At 43.7% G+C, this 19767-nt stretch overlaps 2 protein-coding genes across 2 annotated transcripts in view; both read right to left on the minus strand.

Moving 5' to 3' along the window:
* Positions 1-5142: 5142 nt before the first annotated feature.
* Positions 5143-6791, minus strand: arl4ca (ADP-ribosylation factor-like 4Ca). Its single transcript, XM_047030985.1, has one exon. It carries the CDS (start codon positions 6347-6349, stop codon positions 5771-5773), a length of 579 nt encoding a protein of 192 aa, XP_046886941.1. The 5' UTR covers positions 6350-6791; the 3' UTR covers positions 5143-5770.
* A 3723-nt stretch (positions 6792-10514) lies between these two features.
* The window catches only part of sh3bp4a (SH3-domain binding protein 4a), an 11702-nt gene continuing 2449 nt past the window's right edge, over positions 10515-19767 (minus strand). Inside the window, exons 2-5 of the mRNA XM_047031459.1 lie at positions 19038-19233; positions 16530-18907; positions 12476-12664; positions 10515-12311 (exon numbers count right to left, since the gene is read on the minus strand). Of these exons, the coding sequence (XP_046887415.1) occupies positions 12087-12311; positions 12476-12664; positions 16530-18907; positions 19038-19158 (2913 nt within the window). The 5' untranslated portion in view covers positions 19159-19233 and the 3' untranslated portion in view covers positions 10515-12086. The remainder of the gene's footprint in view (positions 12312-12475; positions 12665-16529; positions 18908-19037; positions 19234-19767) is intronic.

Consider the following 19767-nt stretch of genomic DNA (forward strand, 5'->3'; position numbering starts at 1 on the left):
GCTTATGACGGACCAACAGATTATCTCAAGAAGCCTTTTTGCTCACATGCAAACAGTCTGCAGTCAGTCATTTATAATCCCATCTTGTGCCATACTGGTTCCCACCTCAATGCATATGACAAGCTTATGGTGGTTGCTAGCTCCATCCTTTCTCAGTCCCTGGTTGGATAAATCATGTTCCTCTCACAGTACCAATTGTGTGTGTTATGTGTGTGCAAACTGCTTACCTACTAAGTACAGGCGTTCCGAGCCAGTTGCTCAGTCTCTGCAAAGAGTAACTGAGTTCATTAGAGACCTGGAGTGATGCCAGTCTCTCATTATCTCCACCACTTTACCGGTTACCTGTAATTGAATTTACCTCTCATCAGCCAAGCCCAGCAGATGTTGTTTATGAGCATCGGATTCCCCGTTTTCATCCACTTACCCGAGCGTTCCTGCAGAGACACAGTGTGGCTCCCGCCCATGTCTGCAAAGCCTTATGGAAGTTTGAGATGAGTTTGTGGGGTTTAGGTCTGTCAGCGAAAAGTTGGTTGAGTTGGAAAGAGGCGAACCATCGGAGGTTGCAATTCTTTTTTAATCACATGGCGATGGCTCACAGAAACTTTGTGGTGTTGGGAATCCCCATCTGATTGGTTGACCCCATTTCAGCACCTCTCACACAGTCACACCAATGTTGGGCTGGAGAGTCCTTTCATGTTGTCATTAAAACAGTCCTCACAGGGCTGAAGCCTTGGGCCCTCCCACTCAAATATTTATGGCTAGGATCCTTGTAGTTGACCTTAAAGAACAAACTTGTATCTTCCCTTGTAACTTCGAGGCCAATGTAGTGAAGTGCAACAAGAGACTGATCTGAGGATGAGAACAGAGATTTACCTTCAAGACAAGCAACAGACAGCAAATGTCAGTATTGGACAGGAGGATACACTATAACAAGTTGTAGATTTTGTGATGGGTATAACTCAGTGGTAGTACATTAAACTGCAAGTCGAGTGGTGCAAATACATATGAATTCATATTTAACACAACAAACACTTACAATAGCTTATCTTGCTATCAATGGATTCTGTTAACTTCACTCATGAGAAATGATCGTGGGCCTCTCCCATTGCATCGCCTGTCTCATGTTGATTGGAATCTTTTCCCGCATCATTGTCCTTTCTGGGGGCAATTTCTTCCATACTCTCCAAATCGAGTTCACTCTGAGCATCATGCTAAGCCCCCATTATGCATCCTCTGGTGTCACATCAAAAAGGAATTGACGGGGATGAGGAAAGAAGTAAAAATAAAACAGAACCAAAGAAACAAGGTCCCACCTACGCAGGGATAATTGACACATCTAAGCTCCTTTCGTGGGTGGACAGATTTTTCCTATTGAGACTAGTCATGAGGAGCAATGAGGTGCGATATGCCAACAAAAATCGGTATCTATAAAATCCTCTTAGAGAACAGCAAAACAGGAGATCCTGCACATTATTATCGCTGGTAGAACATTTTGTGCACAATCCTCACCACACTAACTGATGCCGGGAAGACTCCAGACATAAGCAAGCGATGATGTCACTGTCCTACAAAGGGATTACTGGCCTGCTTATCATCTCCATACAAAACACTGATTAGATAAACCGTCAGTAAACACAAAGGAATCCCAGAGATCACTTTGGTTGTGCAACAAGGAGTCGGGGGCCGAGATGAACCCCGCAACAGGGTTCAGTCACAGCTCAGAGGCATCGTACTTCTGTGGCTTGGTCCTCTGGAGGGATGAAAACGAGTCTTTCACTGCTCCACCTGAGCTGACCAGTCCCTCTGCTAAAGGGAAGGGAACGGCTAGCTCCCACATTCCTGCTTAGCAACGACTTACTGTAGTGTGGTGAGCTCTGAAAGGCACCATTGTACTGATGCCATTGCCCTTCCTTCCTCCCTCCCTCTAGTGCGGATGTCTAATCCACCTGTTTCTAAACATGATACCTGTAGGAGCCTGTTTCTTTTGGTTCAAACTGACATTCTACTGTAAGCTTGAAAATGGTTCAGTTCTGTGTGAGTGAGTGAGTGAGTGAGTGAGTGTGTGTGTGTGTGTGTTTGTGTGTCTGTCTGTCTGTCTGTTTGTCTGTTTGTAAACGCAGATGTGCAACAGAGAATATTTGCAGCCTCCACTCCAACTCTGTTAGGGATCGGATCCGTACCGGTAATTAAAATTATAATGAGGCGTGTTTAGAACCCCGGCATACAGATGAGATTCCAGCTCTGACGCAAAAGATGCTCCTCCATTTCCCCCCCAGCAGCCCTGGGACTGTTCAAAGGGGATAAACAGGAACCAGGAAATGCACCAGGATTACCCCTTGTTTGACCTCCGATTACGTCTCCTCTTTTCCAGATGGGAAAATGACATTCAAACTGCATATGGTAATGTTCAGAGTGATCACTAATACTATGTGAAAAGGAATTCAAGAGTTTTGACTGGCATTTTGAGGTTCAGGTATGTGGGTATTGTTTCACAAGATGATCTTGAAAGATCACCGAGGCTGTATGCTAAAATGCACGTCCACCTTTCATCCGCCTATACCCACCCCCACTTCCTTCAGAGAAATCAAACACAGTTGGCAACGCAATGATAGTGTCATTGCCACCCCAGCACGGCTCTGTGATCTCAGACAAAAGCATCTCTTTAAGCTGTGGAGGAGAGACAAGGGGAGGGAAGAATGCCTCTGACACATCAGTCTATGGTGACTGACTCTCTTTCTCCCTCTTGCTGTCTGAGAGTTGCATTCTGATTAAAGATACTTTAAGTGTAGCTCTGACAGTTACAGTGTTGTTGACGAAAACAGTGACAAAGTGAACTCTAACTCTCTGGCGTGCTTATTGAATCTGTGAAATGTTGATACTGTATAAGCTAATATGTTGCATCTGCTGCTTGATTGTGTAACTCACACTATGCAGGAAATTGTATTTGGTTAACTTTTTAGAAATGCCTAAAAAAATAAAAAATCAAGCAACCAGCCAAGTACATAAGCGCATAATAATGACACATGCTCTGGAAGACAACTCACACTTCTTTAATCACCAATTAGGGGTTTTCTGGCATCATGGTTTTCTTTTTCTGTAAACTTTTACCATCTGAATGCTAGAACTTTCCTATTAGACAAGAACATATTTTAAAATTAAAGTTTAGCTACACTTAATTTAATCACACTATAAAAATATAAATGCATTGCAGTATCTATTGTATTTAGACAAGCTTTTGAGATAAACAATGGGCTTTCAGCTCGATGTTTACTGTGGGTCTACAGAGCTGAAAGTCAATATGTCCCATCTAGCTCTTTCCATAATACAGGTACCCTCCCAGTGAGTAAGAAGTCACTTCAGATGCTAAGCAAAGCAGCTTTGAGAGCTGAAAGCAGAGAGCTTTCCGATACAAGAATGGGAATGAGAAAGTCTCAAGGGGACAAGTAACAAAGTCTCACTTTCTTTTGTCAGAGGAAACAGAATTGTTTAGCAGAATTATTCTTCAGGCTGAACCTAGCAAAAAGTGTTTTATTCTCACAAGAAGAAGGATGAAAAACATGAAAACATAAAAGAACTACCTGATAGTTCAAACATACAAATATACAAACGCACACACCATCTCAGCTACGTTCACACACACGTTACTGTAATGTTGACGCCTTCCCACAGATGGCAGACAGTGGACTCATCTTCTTCAGATGGCACCGGAGGCCTTTTCATGCAGGTTTCTGTTAAGGAACTGGGGCTTTGGTGTTAGACTTTGAGACCCAGTGTGAAAAATCAAACGGAAAAACATGACATGGTAAAACCGACAGCACTGTCCATATTCTGCTTCTTCTTAAACCTCGCACACATGCGTGGAGGCTTTAGTACATGTCCCTGTACATTTGTAGATCTCAATGCACTTGCAAGATCTGCAGAAACAAACAAGGAGACATCTCTTACAGAGCTTAGCCGATATCACTGGAGATGAAAGACGATGGATTAAACTCTCAAAAATCACAGAGGTTTAGATACCCTCAATTCATACATGACCACCCATGTAATCTTGCACTATAAACACAAGACAGCACCGAAAATGAACAAATAGCCAAAATATTTATAAAAGTGTCAGACAAATGTGTACAGTATGTGGATACGTCCATCAAAGACATGTGGGAGGCAACAGCACTGCTGAAAATGTAAGTAAAACTAGGGCAGTAGTCTTTTTAACTACCTTCGTTCTTACCAGCTAGCTACACTGGCAGGATCAAAATAATCTTTCAGAAATTCATGATTCATGATTTTCCTTGTGGCAACGATAGAGATGCAAGTTTTAGCACATTGTAAACTGCAGAATTATTCTTCGGGTGGGGAGAAGAATGTAAGGAAGAGCATCCAGGGTAAGAGCTTTCTCAACTCTTTAATAGGATCCTCATAGTAGAATAATAGCACTCTCCAGAAAGAAGACTCCAAGGCTTTTTACCCATGAAAGGCAGTGTCTCTTCAGCTGCCCTCACAGATATGTTCAGTCTTGCGGCCCCGGCTGCTGCAAGAGGAGTCTTAACAAGCCGACAAGTGTCAGGAGATGGCAGTTAAAAGCCTCCGTGAGATAGGTTGGAAAGCACTGGAAGGCTCTGAGGCAGCACTGCTGACAGGTGAGAGGACATGAGAGGAGGGCAGGGAGGGGGGAGGGCGTCAGGGCAGGTTTGAGGCGAGGGGGGTGGCTGTCAGAAATGTGTCAGTGGTTATGAGCACAAGTGGGAAAGGGAACAAGGTGACAGTGGTGCGTGAGACTAGGCTCCTGAATATTTTAGAACAAAAGAGAGAAGCGGGTTAGCGAGAGAGCGGTTGTTTGAATTGGAGCGAGGGCTTGTGTCCCTTCGAAGATACATCTAGCAGGGCCAATCGACAATCATATGATGAGGGCATCACAGCATGATTAACAGAGAGAGTGAAATGATATGAGGTGCTTGGGAGTCTCAGTCCTGGTGTACTGTAGTCCAATAACTGACAACCTATCAATAGCCCTTACCTTTCAGTGATCAATAGGCCTGACCTATCTCAATACAATACCCAAAGGTTTTCATACACTGTTTAAGAGTCGTATATTTAATCTAAAGTAATACAGAAGAAGAACAAATCAAAGTAAGTCATACCAAACCATGCTTCAGAAACATTTTAATAAAAAAGGAAAACTTTCTGACACATTTATAAGTAATTATTCTGAACATTGTAGTAATACATAGGATGTATTTACCTATCCATTGCCTGTTGTGGAAGCTAAAATAGTGTTTTACCAGATATGGTAATACTACAAGGGCTTCTATATTGTAATAAAACAAATTAGTCCAGGTATAAAAAGTAGGTAAATATGTTAAAATGGACAGTAAAACGTTTAACAACCAACATAACATGCCAAGTGAATAGCAATATAGAAATGCATATTCTTGAATTGAAATCCAATTCATATTATGGGATTCTGTGAGAATATAGCTACTGTGTGCTGTCCACAAGTGCTGTATAGTAACAAACTGCAGTCAAGAAGAGCATGGATTTAGCAGGGATAACTGTACAGGTGCCAGCCCGTTGTTCATTTTGTCTGTGAAAAATAGTGTCCAAAAAGGAGGGAAGTGCCGATATGGTGTTCATCAAACACGTTTTTACAGATGTAAGGGCCGTCAAGGTGAGAAAAAAGCATAAAATCATATTTCTACACATATACATCTTGTGGAGTTTTTGCCTCAAGAATGTGGAAATGGTCAGTCACAGTGTATGAAGAAAAATATCATTATCGCTTTTTCTTTTGTTTCAGAGATTTTCTTCTCTTTACAATCATGTCATATAACTTGTCCATCCCGTCGTGAAGACCTTCTCCTATGATGGCACATGCAGGTTGAACATGATAGGGTGTGGAGGTGCTCAGTTCGTGCAGTGCCAGTTGTTTCTCAATCTCACTAACAGACAGAGACTTGGGAAGGTCCTGCTTGTTGGCTATTACTAGTAGAGGAGTCCCTTGGTTCTCTGCGAATTTTGTTATTTTATGCAGTTCCGTTTTTGCTTCTTCAAGTCTGTCCACATCAACCGAGTCCACAACATAAATTATACCATCGGTGCAACGACTGTACGGTTTCCACAAAGGCCTCAGCTTCTCCTGTCCACCGACGTCCCAAAAATGACAACTTATTCCCTTAGCAGTTCCATTGCTTAGTTTAATCTTTTCCGTGTTGAAACCAATCGTGGGAACAGTGTTCACGAATTCGTTGAATTTCAGACGGTATAGAACAGTCGTTTTACCAGCGGAATCTAAGCCCAGCATGACAATATGTAGAGACTGAAATGCAGCCAAGTTTGAATAACTATTCCCCATTGTAAGATTAATTAAATAAATAAAACTCAACCATTAATAGTTTACTTATAAGAACAATAATGGAACAGCCTAGGAATAAGACATCGGTGTTCCGATTGAGATGCCTGTGTGTAACGCGGTGGAACAATCCAAATCAGCGCCCAATGCTCTGAAAAGAACGCACAGACGTAGAAGAATACATCTCAGAATACATTATATGGCTCCAGCACATTTGACATCCTGATAGCTGCAGCTGCAAAATTCCAAAATCAGACCGAATATACACGAGTACAACAGAGTGGATTCAGCATTTTCCGTTTTCAAAATCCTTGGAATATGCTAATCTTGTCATGCCAGTTTTCATGGCAACGAGGAAAAGGTTTTCTGTCAGCAAGGACATACTTCAGAGAGACCTCTACACTTGTAGCACTTGCATAGTGCAGTACATAGTATGGAAAGTAGCCTACACTACGCGCCTTATCCAGGGTTGCGCACAAGCCAAGGCGACATGTACCAGTTGCCGACCCCGCCCATTAGGGTAATACATAGCCTAATGAAGAAACACGACTTAGTTGTTCCCGTTGTCATTACACGTTACTTTTACTCTAATCATTAATGTCAGACAATCTTATTGAGGCATAACAACCTCATTATAGCCCACAAAAGCTTTAGGATCCACCAATACTGTAGACTAGAAATCCACAATACGGATGGGATTGCAGCATTTTCAAATTTTGATTCTGCTTGTTACTGGTATCTTAATATTAGTTTTTCAATTGTGGAGCTGAATGCGTACCGTTTAAAATAAACGTCTGCATTCACATTGGCTCTGCCGACATCTACTGCTAGGCCTTTATAGTGCATCCAAATAGGAGCTAAAGCCAAAAGTTCTTGCTGTTTCCAGAATCTCCGCTAGATGTCAGAACAACACCTCCATACAACAATAAGAATCCCTGGTTCTTAGCAAATGACGAAAATATATCGATTTATTTTTTATTGTGCAGAGCAGGAAATGCTTGAGCGATTCAGTACAAAGCACACATACTGTCAAACACAAACACAATAAGTCCTACAATCAGTGTGGGATCATAAGTGTTGTATAGACTGGCTGAGCTCATCCCATTATTCAATAAACCCCAAAAAACGAACCATTTGATAAAATATGACAACTTTTGTGTTCTTCTTAATGCAGATGAGAGTTCTCTTGAAACAGACAGAGGAGTCCTAAAGCCGCAGTGAACCTGAGTCAGCGCAACCCGGACCCTCTCTTATTACCCCTAGCCCAGTGTAGCCCATTGATTGTGGATGTAATGGGGATAAGATCAGTAAACCAGGAGAAAAGCACCAAACAGGCTCTCCTCAGATCAGCGCCATGTAAATAAACTTGTTATTCGGCCCATCCCTGTCCCCTCAAGTGACACAAAGGCCCCACGCTCAGTTGCCGAATGGGCCTCTGTGGAGAAGAAAGCCAGCCGGCTGCCATCTGAGACTCCCACCCATGCCGGCTTATGCATTATACAGCAGGCTAGTACTGCAGGGGAGGCATTGATTCCTGTCCGTTTCATTATTTCAATTGGTCGCTGTCTTGTTTCTCTTAATTCCATGAAACACTGGATGATGGTTGCGCACTCTGCATGGGGATGAGGTGGGTTTGGAGGGTGTGGGTGGAGCAGTATATGTGGTTGTCACACTGGCACACAGCTCAGTGTTTAAAAGCCCAAACATGTTGGCTGTGTTCTGATATCTTTAAAGGGAGGGAGTTCTAAAAGCTCTCTCTGCAGGTGATTCCACACCCCTCACAGCCTTCTGTTTCTTCTCTAATGGTCGTTTCTATCATGCTCTGGTGGGCAGGGCCTGTGGCAGGCTGGTCACATGGACAACAGACACTTCTTTCAGGGGGGAAACATGAGAAGGGTACGGAGACCACACATGCAAGGGGACTGTGCAAGAAAGCCATAAGCCGTCCACTGTATGTGTGACAGTCACACATCAAGACAGTTGAACTTTGTCCTTTCTTTGATCGACAAAATCGTTTGGGGGTTGACTCAAATTGGTTTCATTTGAAAAACTGATGAAGGCATTCTTTTCTTTTACAGCCCAGAAACGTGGGCCTTAAAATGACATGTGGAGAAACTGATCTAGTGGAACGGCCTTGTTGTTGTGGAAAGCAGACCACTCAACACCTGAGACCCATCGTGTTGCTAGGCACTAGCCACTTCAGGATCCTGAATTGTCTCTGTGATGAAAGCCGATATGCTGAAGTACCTAAGCAGACACAAGGTGCACCTGAGAAAAGAGTGGAAACACTTGCTCGGGAGCTTTGTTTATCACAACAGGGAAACGCTTGAACCCAAAACCCAAATGTTCAGCATCCGTCTAATGTAATCAGCAGTGGTTCTAATGTGTCGGGGGGGGGGGGGGGGGGGGGGGTTGTTAGTAAGTAGCCTTTTTCATTTAAGAGGGCCGTGAGAGGAGTACCAAAGACCTTTCATTGATTAGCGGAGTAAAAGGACAGAATAATCAGTCCTCTTCCAGTTCCCTCCCTTTCTTGCTTTTCCCTCGACTGCTGAACCAGTGAGACTGATAAAAGAACCTGTCCTCAGTGCTGCTGCAGCACTGACCAGCAGCCTGGTAGAGAGGCCTACGGTGATTCGCTTCTTTCTCCCATTTGACAGTGTGATGTATGGGCCTCCTGGGATTGAAGTGAAAAAGTGAGTGGGACTTGTGAGACAAAGAACACATTTAGGCTTTTAGCACGGGATGCTGTGAGTGTGCGCTAAGGCTTTTACAATGCTACACAGTTTAACAGAGTCTCTGTAATATCCAATCTCATCCAAATTGTCTGCTGATAGCTGGTGAAATCTTAATAAAGAAATTCTATCTGATTAGATTCAGTCAGGAGCTACACCCGTATTTTCCCCTGCCTGGAGAGAACTGCCATTCAAGCACTTCTCCATCTGTCAGACAGAGAAAACACGGTCTCTCCACATAACCTTGGTAAGTGTTTATATGGAAAGGTTACCATGGAGACAGCAAATCATCAAAGGAGAGTATTCGACCAATATTTTCTCCCTCCTGTGAATTACAGCTGTTATGAGGGATAACACACATTCTCTGACACACACACACACACACACACACTCACTCACTCACTCACTCACTCATTAATTTAAGATTCAAGGCCAGTTGTGATGCCTGTGATACAGGGTATTAAATTGAGTGACACACCACTCAGTAAATCGCCGAAAATTCATTTCTGCTCCCTCTATCAATCAGCACCAATAACCTTATTATTAGAGAGTTCTTTCCATTTCAGACCCGAAATTAAGAATTAACCATGGGGTTAGGGATGAGGAGAAACTTAACAAGTGGCTTTAGAAATGCATAGCTTTTTCCCAAGCATTCTATTCTTAACATGTCTTCGACCTGTCAGTCGCAGGCTACTTTGCATCTACATACTGTGGGATCTCACCCGCTCGTACACACTGGGGCTTGGACCGATCCAAGCGTCTCATGGGTATTGGTTGTTTCCTGTGTGACTCAGAAGCGGAGGGGTCATACTTAGACAATGGCGTGACCCTCTCCCTGCGCACGGCCTGGGATTGGGTATTGAGCCGTTACCAGGAGACGGGAAAAAATGCTCAGCCGTGACTCATCTCAAAGCAGGAAGGGAGACCAAGGTGCCCCTCAACACAGGGAGCCGACCTTCCACTGGCTAGGGAGAATAATTATCACAGCTTTAATTAACCGCATTAAAGCGTGTGTGTGGGTGTGTGTTTGTGTGCGTGCCTGGGTCTATTGGTGTCTGTTCTTAGCGTGTGACCGTCAATTATAGAAAATGCACTGTGATCTATGCATTGAGGAATGTACATTGTAGAGCAGGGACACATTCTATTGCCAATGTGTTGCAAATCCACAAGCTTATATTGACTTGAGTTTCTACCACCAGTTTCTTCCAATTGATCCTAACATTTATAATATGATGTCTGTGTATATTTACCCTATCTTTAGCAGCCCCTCTGATTAGAAAGTTAAAGAAAATACTTAAATACTTTTCAATCTGTGTTCTTAAAGAATGAAATAACTTTTAATTTTCACACAGGCTATGTGCTCTGACAAGCCCATGGCCTCAGAAGAGTAGAGATGTGATGTTTGTCTGTTCAAATATGGATGTCATGATGTGCATCAAGGTACAAATACAGGGAGTAAAAACAGACCATAAATCCCTTTCTGTCTGATTGAGGCACTTTGAAATTGACAGCCAGTTTATTGAGTGAATTTAGACAGTGTTCTCCTGTTCTAGTCAACAAATTGCCGACAACCTCATAACATTACTTTGTAGAAGATGTCACAGACCAGCGTGATCAGTCAATATAACATGACTTTAAATTGATATTTTAAACTACACGTATTACTATTAACGTTTCTTTTGCTTTCACAAAACATACAAAACCACACTTGTTGCACTGGAAACCTTCACATTACATGGAAATACAAACATTTGAAACTATCAACGCAGAGTTGATTGTTCTCTGACTAAAAGGAAGAAACGGCGTAAAATCTAGAAAAATCAAGGGTGAAAGGCTTCTTTCGTGTCGGAAGTTCTATGGAACAGAAACTAGTATAACATAAAGATGGCTGAGAGTATTGGGAAATCAGTCTGCTTGGGTACTTATTTTTTAGATGTAAACTTGGGACCATATTTGTTACATCTCACATTTTAATGTTTCAAAATTAGGAAAGCAGAGCTAGTTTCAATAAGACCATGCTTCCCTAAAAGGAAAAGTCCTCTTGCTGAATAGAGCTAATTAACACTTACTAACAAATTACAACTCCCTTAAGAAATTAAAGATTTTGATCTGCCTGCTAAACCAAAGATACAAAGGAAGAAGTTGTGAAGTATGCTGCACAGGACAGCACTGAAAACAGCGTTACCTAGAGAGCAGCCAACTGGTTTTATGACTATCCACTTAGTAAAATCTCAATAAGTGGGAAGAAAACTATACAGTAATACTGCATGTAAGTTGTAGTGTTTTCTGTGATAACTTTTGTGACTCTTTTTCTGCATGCACATATGTGAAATGAACACTAAATGTAGTAGAAAGAACTATCGCCTACATGTTTTTGGCAAGCAAAAAAAGGTTTGTTACCTACAGAAACAGTAAGCAGAGGGATGCCCCAGGTGGAAAAAGGGGCATGTGTACTGTGAATAGGTCATTATCATTGCTGGATCATTTAAAAAAAGTATTTCAGAAAAGTTTCTATTTGAAAAACACATTTTCACAAAATACCATGAAAAACAGCTGCTATGCCACTTAATGTAGAAAATATACTGTTTGTAGCAATAGACTGATTAAAAAGCACCCCTTCTCAAATGGAGGGAAAACCATGTCAACATTTTGGCTTTACTTACTCACCAGTCCAAGAGAGAGATAGAGAGAGAGATAGAGAGAGAGCAACGAGAGAGAGAGAAAGAAAGAGAGGCAGAGAAAGAGAGAGAGACAGAAAGAGTGAGAACTGTAGGAATGATGTTCCCAGCAAACCTAATGGTCTTTTAATGTGCTCCGAGTCCGGGTCAGTAGGATCAATAAGCTCACGTGCGAAGCAAAAGAGGTTCAAAGTCTGACAGTGAGTCTGGATCTACATGGTTGTGTGGTCCTGAGGCGTAACTAGAGGGCCTAAGGCGAGGGGGGGGGGAGAGACAGAGAGAACAGACAGAGAGAGTCGGGCACAGAGGAGGACTAGACGGCTGGCTCCTTCAGATGGCAAAGTCCCCCTGGCAGGCAGGACTGAAGGCGGAGCTGCGGAGGACATCCAGGCAGTTGACCAGGATCAGGGTGCCTGTCAGGTGCTTCCAGCGTTTGGTGATGGGGTTCTTCATCTTGTCCAGGCCCAGGTGCAGCTCCTGGATCACATCCCGGTAGCTGTCCCCGATCCGGGCGGCCCAGGTCAACAGGAAGTCATAGGCTGGCTTCCACATTGACTGGCAAGGCCACAAACAGACGGGAACATGCACATACATTAGAAACCAGTGAAACACTAGTTCAACAATAGGACACAGCCTGATACCAAAAAAAATAAAAAATAAACTAATCACAACAGGGTGACTGCGGTCGAGCCAGTGAGGTAAGGGGGTCAGAGGCTCACCGAATTGTCCAACTGTCCGTTCTTGTCCCTGTGCGGCGCCTCGTAGGCTTCCATCTGCTGCTTGGACACCCTGGCCAGCTTCTCAGCCAGTTCCCTCCAGCGCGTGGCCACCTCCACCGCTGTGGTCAGCAGGATTAGGTCCATGGTCAGCCTGGCCACCAAGCCCTGGCAGTCCATCTTTAACAAGGCCTAGCAGGAGCAAAGAGACACACATGCCACCTTGAATCCAATGTTATGGATGGCACCCTTTCTCAACAGCCAGCTAACAGCACTGCATTCCTTCCCGTGATTTAGAGAGGAGAATTAGACTAATGGAACTGACATTTGAAGAATGGTGTAATTGAAAGAAATACAGCATGCCCACATGCTGTAAACGCATGCAGACACACTTCCAGAATAGTGGACAAGTGGGTGTGCATACTGAAACGTGTCATCAAAGCTTAGGAGGATCCTTCACCATCTCCAGGAGAGATCAGGGAAAGAGAGCCAGCCGCTGCCTGGTCTCACCTAACACACAGGCAGGCATGTGCGGAATGAGAATAAACCTTGGAAGCCCAAGAAAATAAGTGGTAATCTCCTGCCTGGGCAAAAAAAAAAACACTCAACAGGAGAACAGAGACGTGATGTTCAGTCTTTCCCTTCATCAGAATCACAGGAGGTGGCGAGCCAATTGACTGTGCTCAGCACAGAACACTATCCAATACCGAAGATAGAGACAGCAGAGAAGGACAATTCACACAGGTCGAATGTGCCTGATCTCAGGAATGCTGACCAGTCTATAAAAGAATGGATTCTTCTTAATAAGGCACTGCTGCCAAGTTCTTCCTCCCTATCTTTATGTAGATTCGGTCGGTGGTACTCATGTCCCTTTGTTGGCAAACCATATGGGACACATACCAGCAGGCTGTGTGTCAGTCAGACTGGGGAGCAGACCAGCCTCAAAGCATTCCAAAGTTGTTCGAGTGGCCAGAGCCACCTGCTGGGAATGGGACTGTATTTTAATGAGCCCAGAGTGCTGAATCAGGTCTCACTTTTCCGTCATAATTATCTATGATAGAGCTGCCCACTCCACTGCCCATCTGCCCCCGCTGGCTCCCACCCATCTGCTGACAATGACAACCGACTAAACTTAGAGGGCCCCCACCGCCAGTCCCCACCGCCGGCCCCTCCCCTTCACCCCCCCCCCCCCCCCCCCACTCCCCTTGGTCAAGCCAGTCAGGCTTAGGCTCAGGCACAATATGCAGTATGATTTGGTTAGTCTTTCCCATGCTGAGTCATTGCCATATAAATCTTCTCAGCTACATACAGAATGTGCTGCATCCACTTTTCACTGCTCACTGTCCCCACGCTAGTATCACTTGGACTACAATATATATAGAAATGTTTTTTTAAAAGGTAGCCAAAGCGAAAATATAACTTTTTCAACAATCCTTTTACACACTTGAGTGAGGGATACAATTTCATTTTCAAACAGTGGTCAATACAATACAACTGCTTCAATACAACATTCAGGTCAGCCATGACTATCTCCACCCCATAAAAGAGCCAAGCTATTTACAGAATATTTTCTCCACACCAGATCTTTGGATTGTCAAGCTTCAATCACCCTGCGGAGTGAATGGCATGAATACTGATGTAGACTGGAAGGCTGTAAGGGACACCTCACCGAAAAAGACATTGTTTCTCCCGACTGTCCTCTATCTCTCTGACATTCTCTCTACACTGTCTGGGGACTGGGGAGTGGGTTGACAGCCCTGACTACTGACTGACAGATTAAATGGACACTGGGCCTCTGGGCTCCTGAAATGGTTATCTGTCTGACAGTACAAATGAGCCTGCACCTTGCCTCGCATTTCGAATCACTTGTCCTTAAAACCGGCGGGGAAGGGAGAGAAGAAGGGGAACACCGACAGAAAGAGAGGTGGCGAGGAGAGAACACCATTAACAAGGACTCAGCCTACTCATTAAAGTCACTGAGGTTTTTATAGGAGAGACAAAAACTCACTGCCTCAGCAGTTTGTGGTGTGTAGCAGTCTGTTGTTGGAGAGGGGTAAAGACCTGGGATTTGACCTAGGGATTGTTGTGGGCAAGTACGGTAGAAGGCTGGAGCCTGAGACAATGTTTGTTCTCTGAATGCATTAGCCTATGTTACGAAGCATTCAGATACGCTGAATGTCCTTCATTTTGCTCTGGTTTTAACCAACTTTTCAAAGTGTTCCAGTACTCCTAGCTAAGAAACCATATGGGCTACTACCATAAACAGAATATATTTATGTTCATTTTCCATCTCTCTCTTCTTAGCCTCTGGCTCTTCCCTTTGACAAGTAATGCGGGAGCTAGCAGGGTAACATGATCCATCAACTAGAAATGTATTGTGGTGTGCCGTGCATTTCCACCCCCAAGCCACCCCTTCTCCAAACCCACCTTGGTCGGAATCTCCTCACATTTCACATGAGAACCTGTCAGACACCAACAGACACATTACCTTGTGCTTCCATGGCTAACAGCTGAGCTACAGAGATGACTATCGGTCACCTCTCTGTCTATTATCTTGTGAATTAAATCTTTGATAGGAAATCTAGACTAATTAGCCTAAAATGCTACAAACGGAATGTCTCATTCTGTAACAATGATATAATATCTGCTATTTTAGGGAAAGAATTAACTAATCCACACATGACTAAATCGTAGTTCATCTGTCAAACAATGCATACTGAACAGTAAGCCTCTTAGGTCTAGAATTAAATATTTCATAAAGATTACTCAGTCTAAAGGTGAAATTGTTGTGTGTGTAAGTTAGAGTCTCAAGCTTGTTGCACTTACTGACTTTGGCTGTAAAAAATGTGGATGGACAAAAGAGAAAATACCTTATATGGAAGCATCAGTAAAAGCAGCATTAAAGATCTAATGACTGTAATGAACCACAACCTAAGTCCAACCCCATATCAGGGACTGAAGCATTCTCAGTCGAACACATTCCCATCACTCAATACTATAAACTGCTAAAACAAGGTGAGTAATGGGGACCAAAATAGATCCATTTAGTCTGAGCCACTATAAAAACAGTATCCACTGTATCTCAGTTATGAGAGAATTTGCAAGCTTTCCCTTTTCACCCGGAGTCTAACACAGGTGGCCGGAGTGAAAAGATAACATATAGACAAAACCTTGTGTTCACCATAAACAATCCATCTCAATGCTATACATAATCTTGTCGCCATGCATATATAGTATGTACATTATTCATCTTAATTTACAATAACAAAAGACCTAAAGGTTTATTTTCAGTTGTGCTGAGCAGAACTTAGCGGAGGCTTCTAAAGTTGCAGCTGGGTGTTCATTTAGTACCACTCTAGAATGGCTGAAACAGCACTTACAGACAGCCTCTTTGCTTTCCCTAGTCGCTGCCATAAGTCAGGGTGGGGCTACACTGCAAAAGTCATCAATTTCAATTTTCATTCCATCTTGATAGTCCTAATGGCCATAAAAGTATATCCATACAAGTAATAAAGTTCAGAACCACCATTGCTTTAACTGCTATGTATTGCTGGTTCTAAGAAACAATTTCAAATATCTTCTAAAAAAACAAATGTAGGCTCCTATACATTATTAATATATACCTTTCAACAGAAGTATTGTTAGTCTGTAATAACACCTAATTCAGGGATATGTCCATGGACTTCTAAAATATAACAGAATAAGAGGTACACAGTACATTATCAAAACCACAACAGCCTCACAGCAGAAACTGTATTCTATTATAATTCTGATTCATACACTGTCAAGGGACTCTCCTTCAAATACAACCCCCCTGAGGCATAAGGCAATGTGTTTACTACATGTGAATACATCAGCAGACCAACAAGTTCTAATCCCATCTCACTGCTTCATTGCCTTTGACAGAATGGGAACGCATTATAGTAGCATCTGAACGTCTCATACTCCAATGCCAATGATATATACTGTAGTAATGAAGCACTCACAAATCTATGCGCACAACCCCCCCCCCCCCCCACACACACACACACACATACATACACACACACACTCTTACCGCCATGAGTTCTCTCTGGAAGGACTTTCTCTCCTTGTTCTCCATGCTGTTGCACTCCTCTTTGAGCTTCTCCAGAACTGACGCCACCCTTTCGGGCTCATTGTCCAATTCAGTCCGACAAAAATAAGCCAAAGGAAGGTTACTGTATCCAAGAGCATCTGCAAAGGCTCTCCAGCTCCCCACATTCTCCATCAGTATCGTCCTCACAGAGGCGTAAATGTAAGTGAGGAACTTACATGGTTTCAAGATCTGCTCCAGCAGCATGGTTGTCGTGAGATCCGGCCCACAGAAATAGATAGGCTTGACTTTCCCTAAAACCAGAACATTCTTTGCGTGAACAAGGCCTGTTTTCCCCTGATAATATCCTATATACCACTCTTTGGTCCACAGTTGTCCTCTGAGCTTAATTTTCTCCTCACTCAGCAAAGCGATTATGTCTCCCTTCTTGTATTCCAACAGATACTGACTCTTAGTTTGCCTGATCACGGTTTTCAGCAACTTCCCAAATTTAAGACTGGTGATACGTCGTTCCTGAAACTGAGGGTATTTTGTAGTGATGGCCAGAGGAGAGAGAACGATCTTACCCACCTCTTTCTTTTTCAGGAACCTTCTCTGGCCAGTTATCCGTGCTCCATTCTTTGGAGGAGGTTGTGGCGTTTGCACACAGAACTGGGCCAGGATGCAGTCCAAAACATCCTTGACTTGGACTCGCAGGGTGAAGTCTGAGATGTCATCGGGGTTGTGCGAGGTGATCATGTACAGGAGTCGGCTCACCTTCCCTAGCTTGACCTGGAAGCCTCGGACAATCCTGGATGACTCATTTGCCTTTACCTCATAATTTGACATGTTGGAGTATAATCCTATCCGGAGGTCCTGCGGATAGCCTAGGACAAACCGATGCTTCCCCCATAACTGGAGGGCCACTGGAGGGGTAGAATTGGCCTGCCGACCCACCTCATTTACCAATAGAGATTTGGGTGCACAGTCATGCCCAAATATAGCCACCACAGTCTTGAAAGAGGGATGGATGTATTTGGGCCCATAGACACCCAGTGTGATTTTCTTCTGAACGTGGTCCCATACTGTTGTATTGACGCTAAGCAGATGGGCCTGCACTACCACTGCCACAAACATACATGGTTCTAGGTTATCAAGCTGTACCTGCACTGTGTCCTTGTATATGTAAGCATGAGGGATGGGAGTGTAGGGACCTTCCTTACAGTCGCTCCGGACACAGAGGATTTCAGCTATCTGGCTGCTATCGCTCTTCACCACCACCGACACATTTATCTCCAGGGTGATGAAGGACTTGATCTCCATGTTACTCAGCTTGATCTCCACCAAGGGGCTCACGGTGGAGCACCGGTCGTTGTTGAGCTCCAATGGAGGATCCAGCAGGGCCTTCATGGAGATCTGCTGGGTGTCTTCAGCAGCAACATGGCCTTCAGGAACATGGATACTGATGTGGGTGTCTGGAAGCTGAACAGTCCCACCGCTGCTGTCTAGCCTGCACACAATGTTGGTCTCTACGGGTTGTGTCTGACCCCAACCAGGACTTTGACCCAGGGAATCAAGGTCGTGACAAGATCTGGCCAACTTGCGATGGTTTAACCATGCAGTCCTGAAATCCTCTCTGCTCTGAAACTGCTCTGGAGATGGAGCTTTGAGCCCAGTAAACAGCCCAGAGGAAGGCACAGTAGCATTGGATTGTGCCTGTAGGGTGGATAGCTCTGATAAACTGTAGGACCGTTTGCTCCTGAAGAACGGGTTGTCCCTGTGAAGTGTCTGGAGGAACTCAGGGTTTGGGCTGGTGGGGGTCATGTCAAAGATGTTGCAGCTGCTGTAACCATTAGTCATAATGGAACTGGAGGGGGAGAGGGGGGTAGAGGGGGACACCGGTGTGTCAAAAAGAAGCAGGTCTGTTGAGTTCCTCATTCCTCTCTCATTACAGTTCTGGTCTAGTGTGCCATGTCGAGAGCCATTGACGAAGGGGTTGGTGGAAGTATGGATGGAGAAGGGGTTGCTATTACAAGGTAGAATAGGCTTCAGGGTAAACCCCGACCACTCACCCTGGAAGTCCAACTCCTTTGCGCCTTCGTCATTGCACTCCCCAAGATTGTCTATCATGCCGCTGTCACTGAGTGAAGAGTTCCTGCAGCTGATTGGCTGAACATAGGCCGATGGAATGTAGCCCATCTCTGTGTTGTTGTGGGCGTACCACCATTCACCCCCTGACGTGTCCAGTACATAGAGACGATCGCCTTTGGAAAACTTCAAAGTAGTGAAGCTCGATGGGCAGTAATCTTTTATGGCAACTACCTCCCGGGCTGTTTCAAAGGAGGCTGAGGTGTCAAGCCTCAAGGCACTGGGAGAAGGCACTGGAAAGTCAGAAAAAAGTTAAAACAACAATCAGAAATGTCTTTATTTAACAAATTATTGTATCTTACGAAGCAATAAGAAAATATTTAGAGGTTTGTTAAAGAAACCATGACTGGATGGACCACTGACCTTTGACATCTGTGAGACTGGACTCTGAGATGGTCTCACTAATGTCAATGAGCGTGCCCTCTGACTTGCAACGAGGGAGGACATGGTCGGTGCTGGTCACTCTAATACGATGGGCAGCCATACCGGGGCTTTTCCGCAGTCATACTAATCTTCCGGTTTCCCAGATGTGAAATTCATTGGTGACGTTCAGTGTCATCTAGACATGAAACCAAAAGAAAAATGATTGCAAGTGACTGATGTATTCCAGTCATTGTTGCAGTTTCCAAATCTCCCTAGATTATCATGTTTGATATGGAGAACACAACTTGTTACAACAATGTAAGGTTTTATGCTTAAAACTGTATGGCTTGAGGCAGGAAATCTACATATCTGACAAATCCCAGTCATTTAAATCATGCTTCAACTCAGGTCACCCTGACCTGTGAGAACAGAACAGTCTAAAATAGTAACATCAACAGAATGATTATCACAAATACTAAACATAATTACATTGCAGTACTTTAAGTACTTTAAGCTGTATTTTACATGTATTTTACAGAGGTTAATCAAAATCCTATTCTTGCATTACATTATGCAATAACAGCCTACCAAGAGGCAAACAGCCTCCATTAAAATGTGGATTTGGATTATAATAAACTGGAGGGACAGAACCAAACAAAGGCACAATGACAGCATCAAATAAACAATCATGAATATGAAGGGCATATCTTCAGTCAGGACGGAAGAAAAA

The sequence above is a fragment of the Hypomesus transpacificus genome, chromosome 12 (genome assembly GCF_021917145.1).
Source record: "Hypomesus transpacificus isolate Combined female chromosome 12, fHypTra1, whole genome shotgun sequence".
NCBI lineage: Eukaryota > Metazoa > Chordata > Actinopteri > Osmeriformes > Osmeridae > Hypomesus > Hypomesus transpacificus.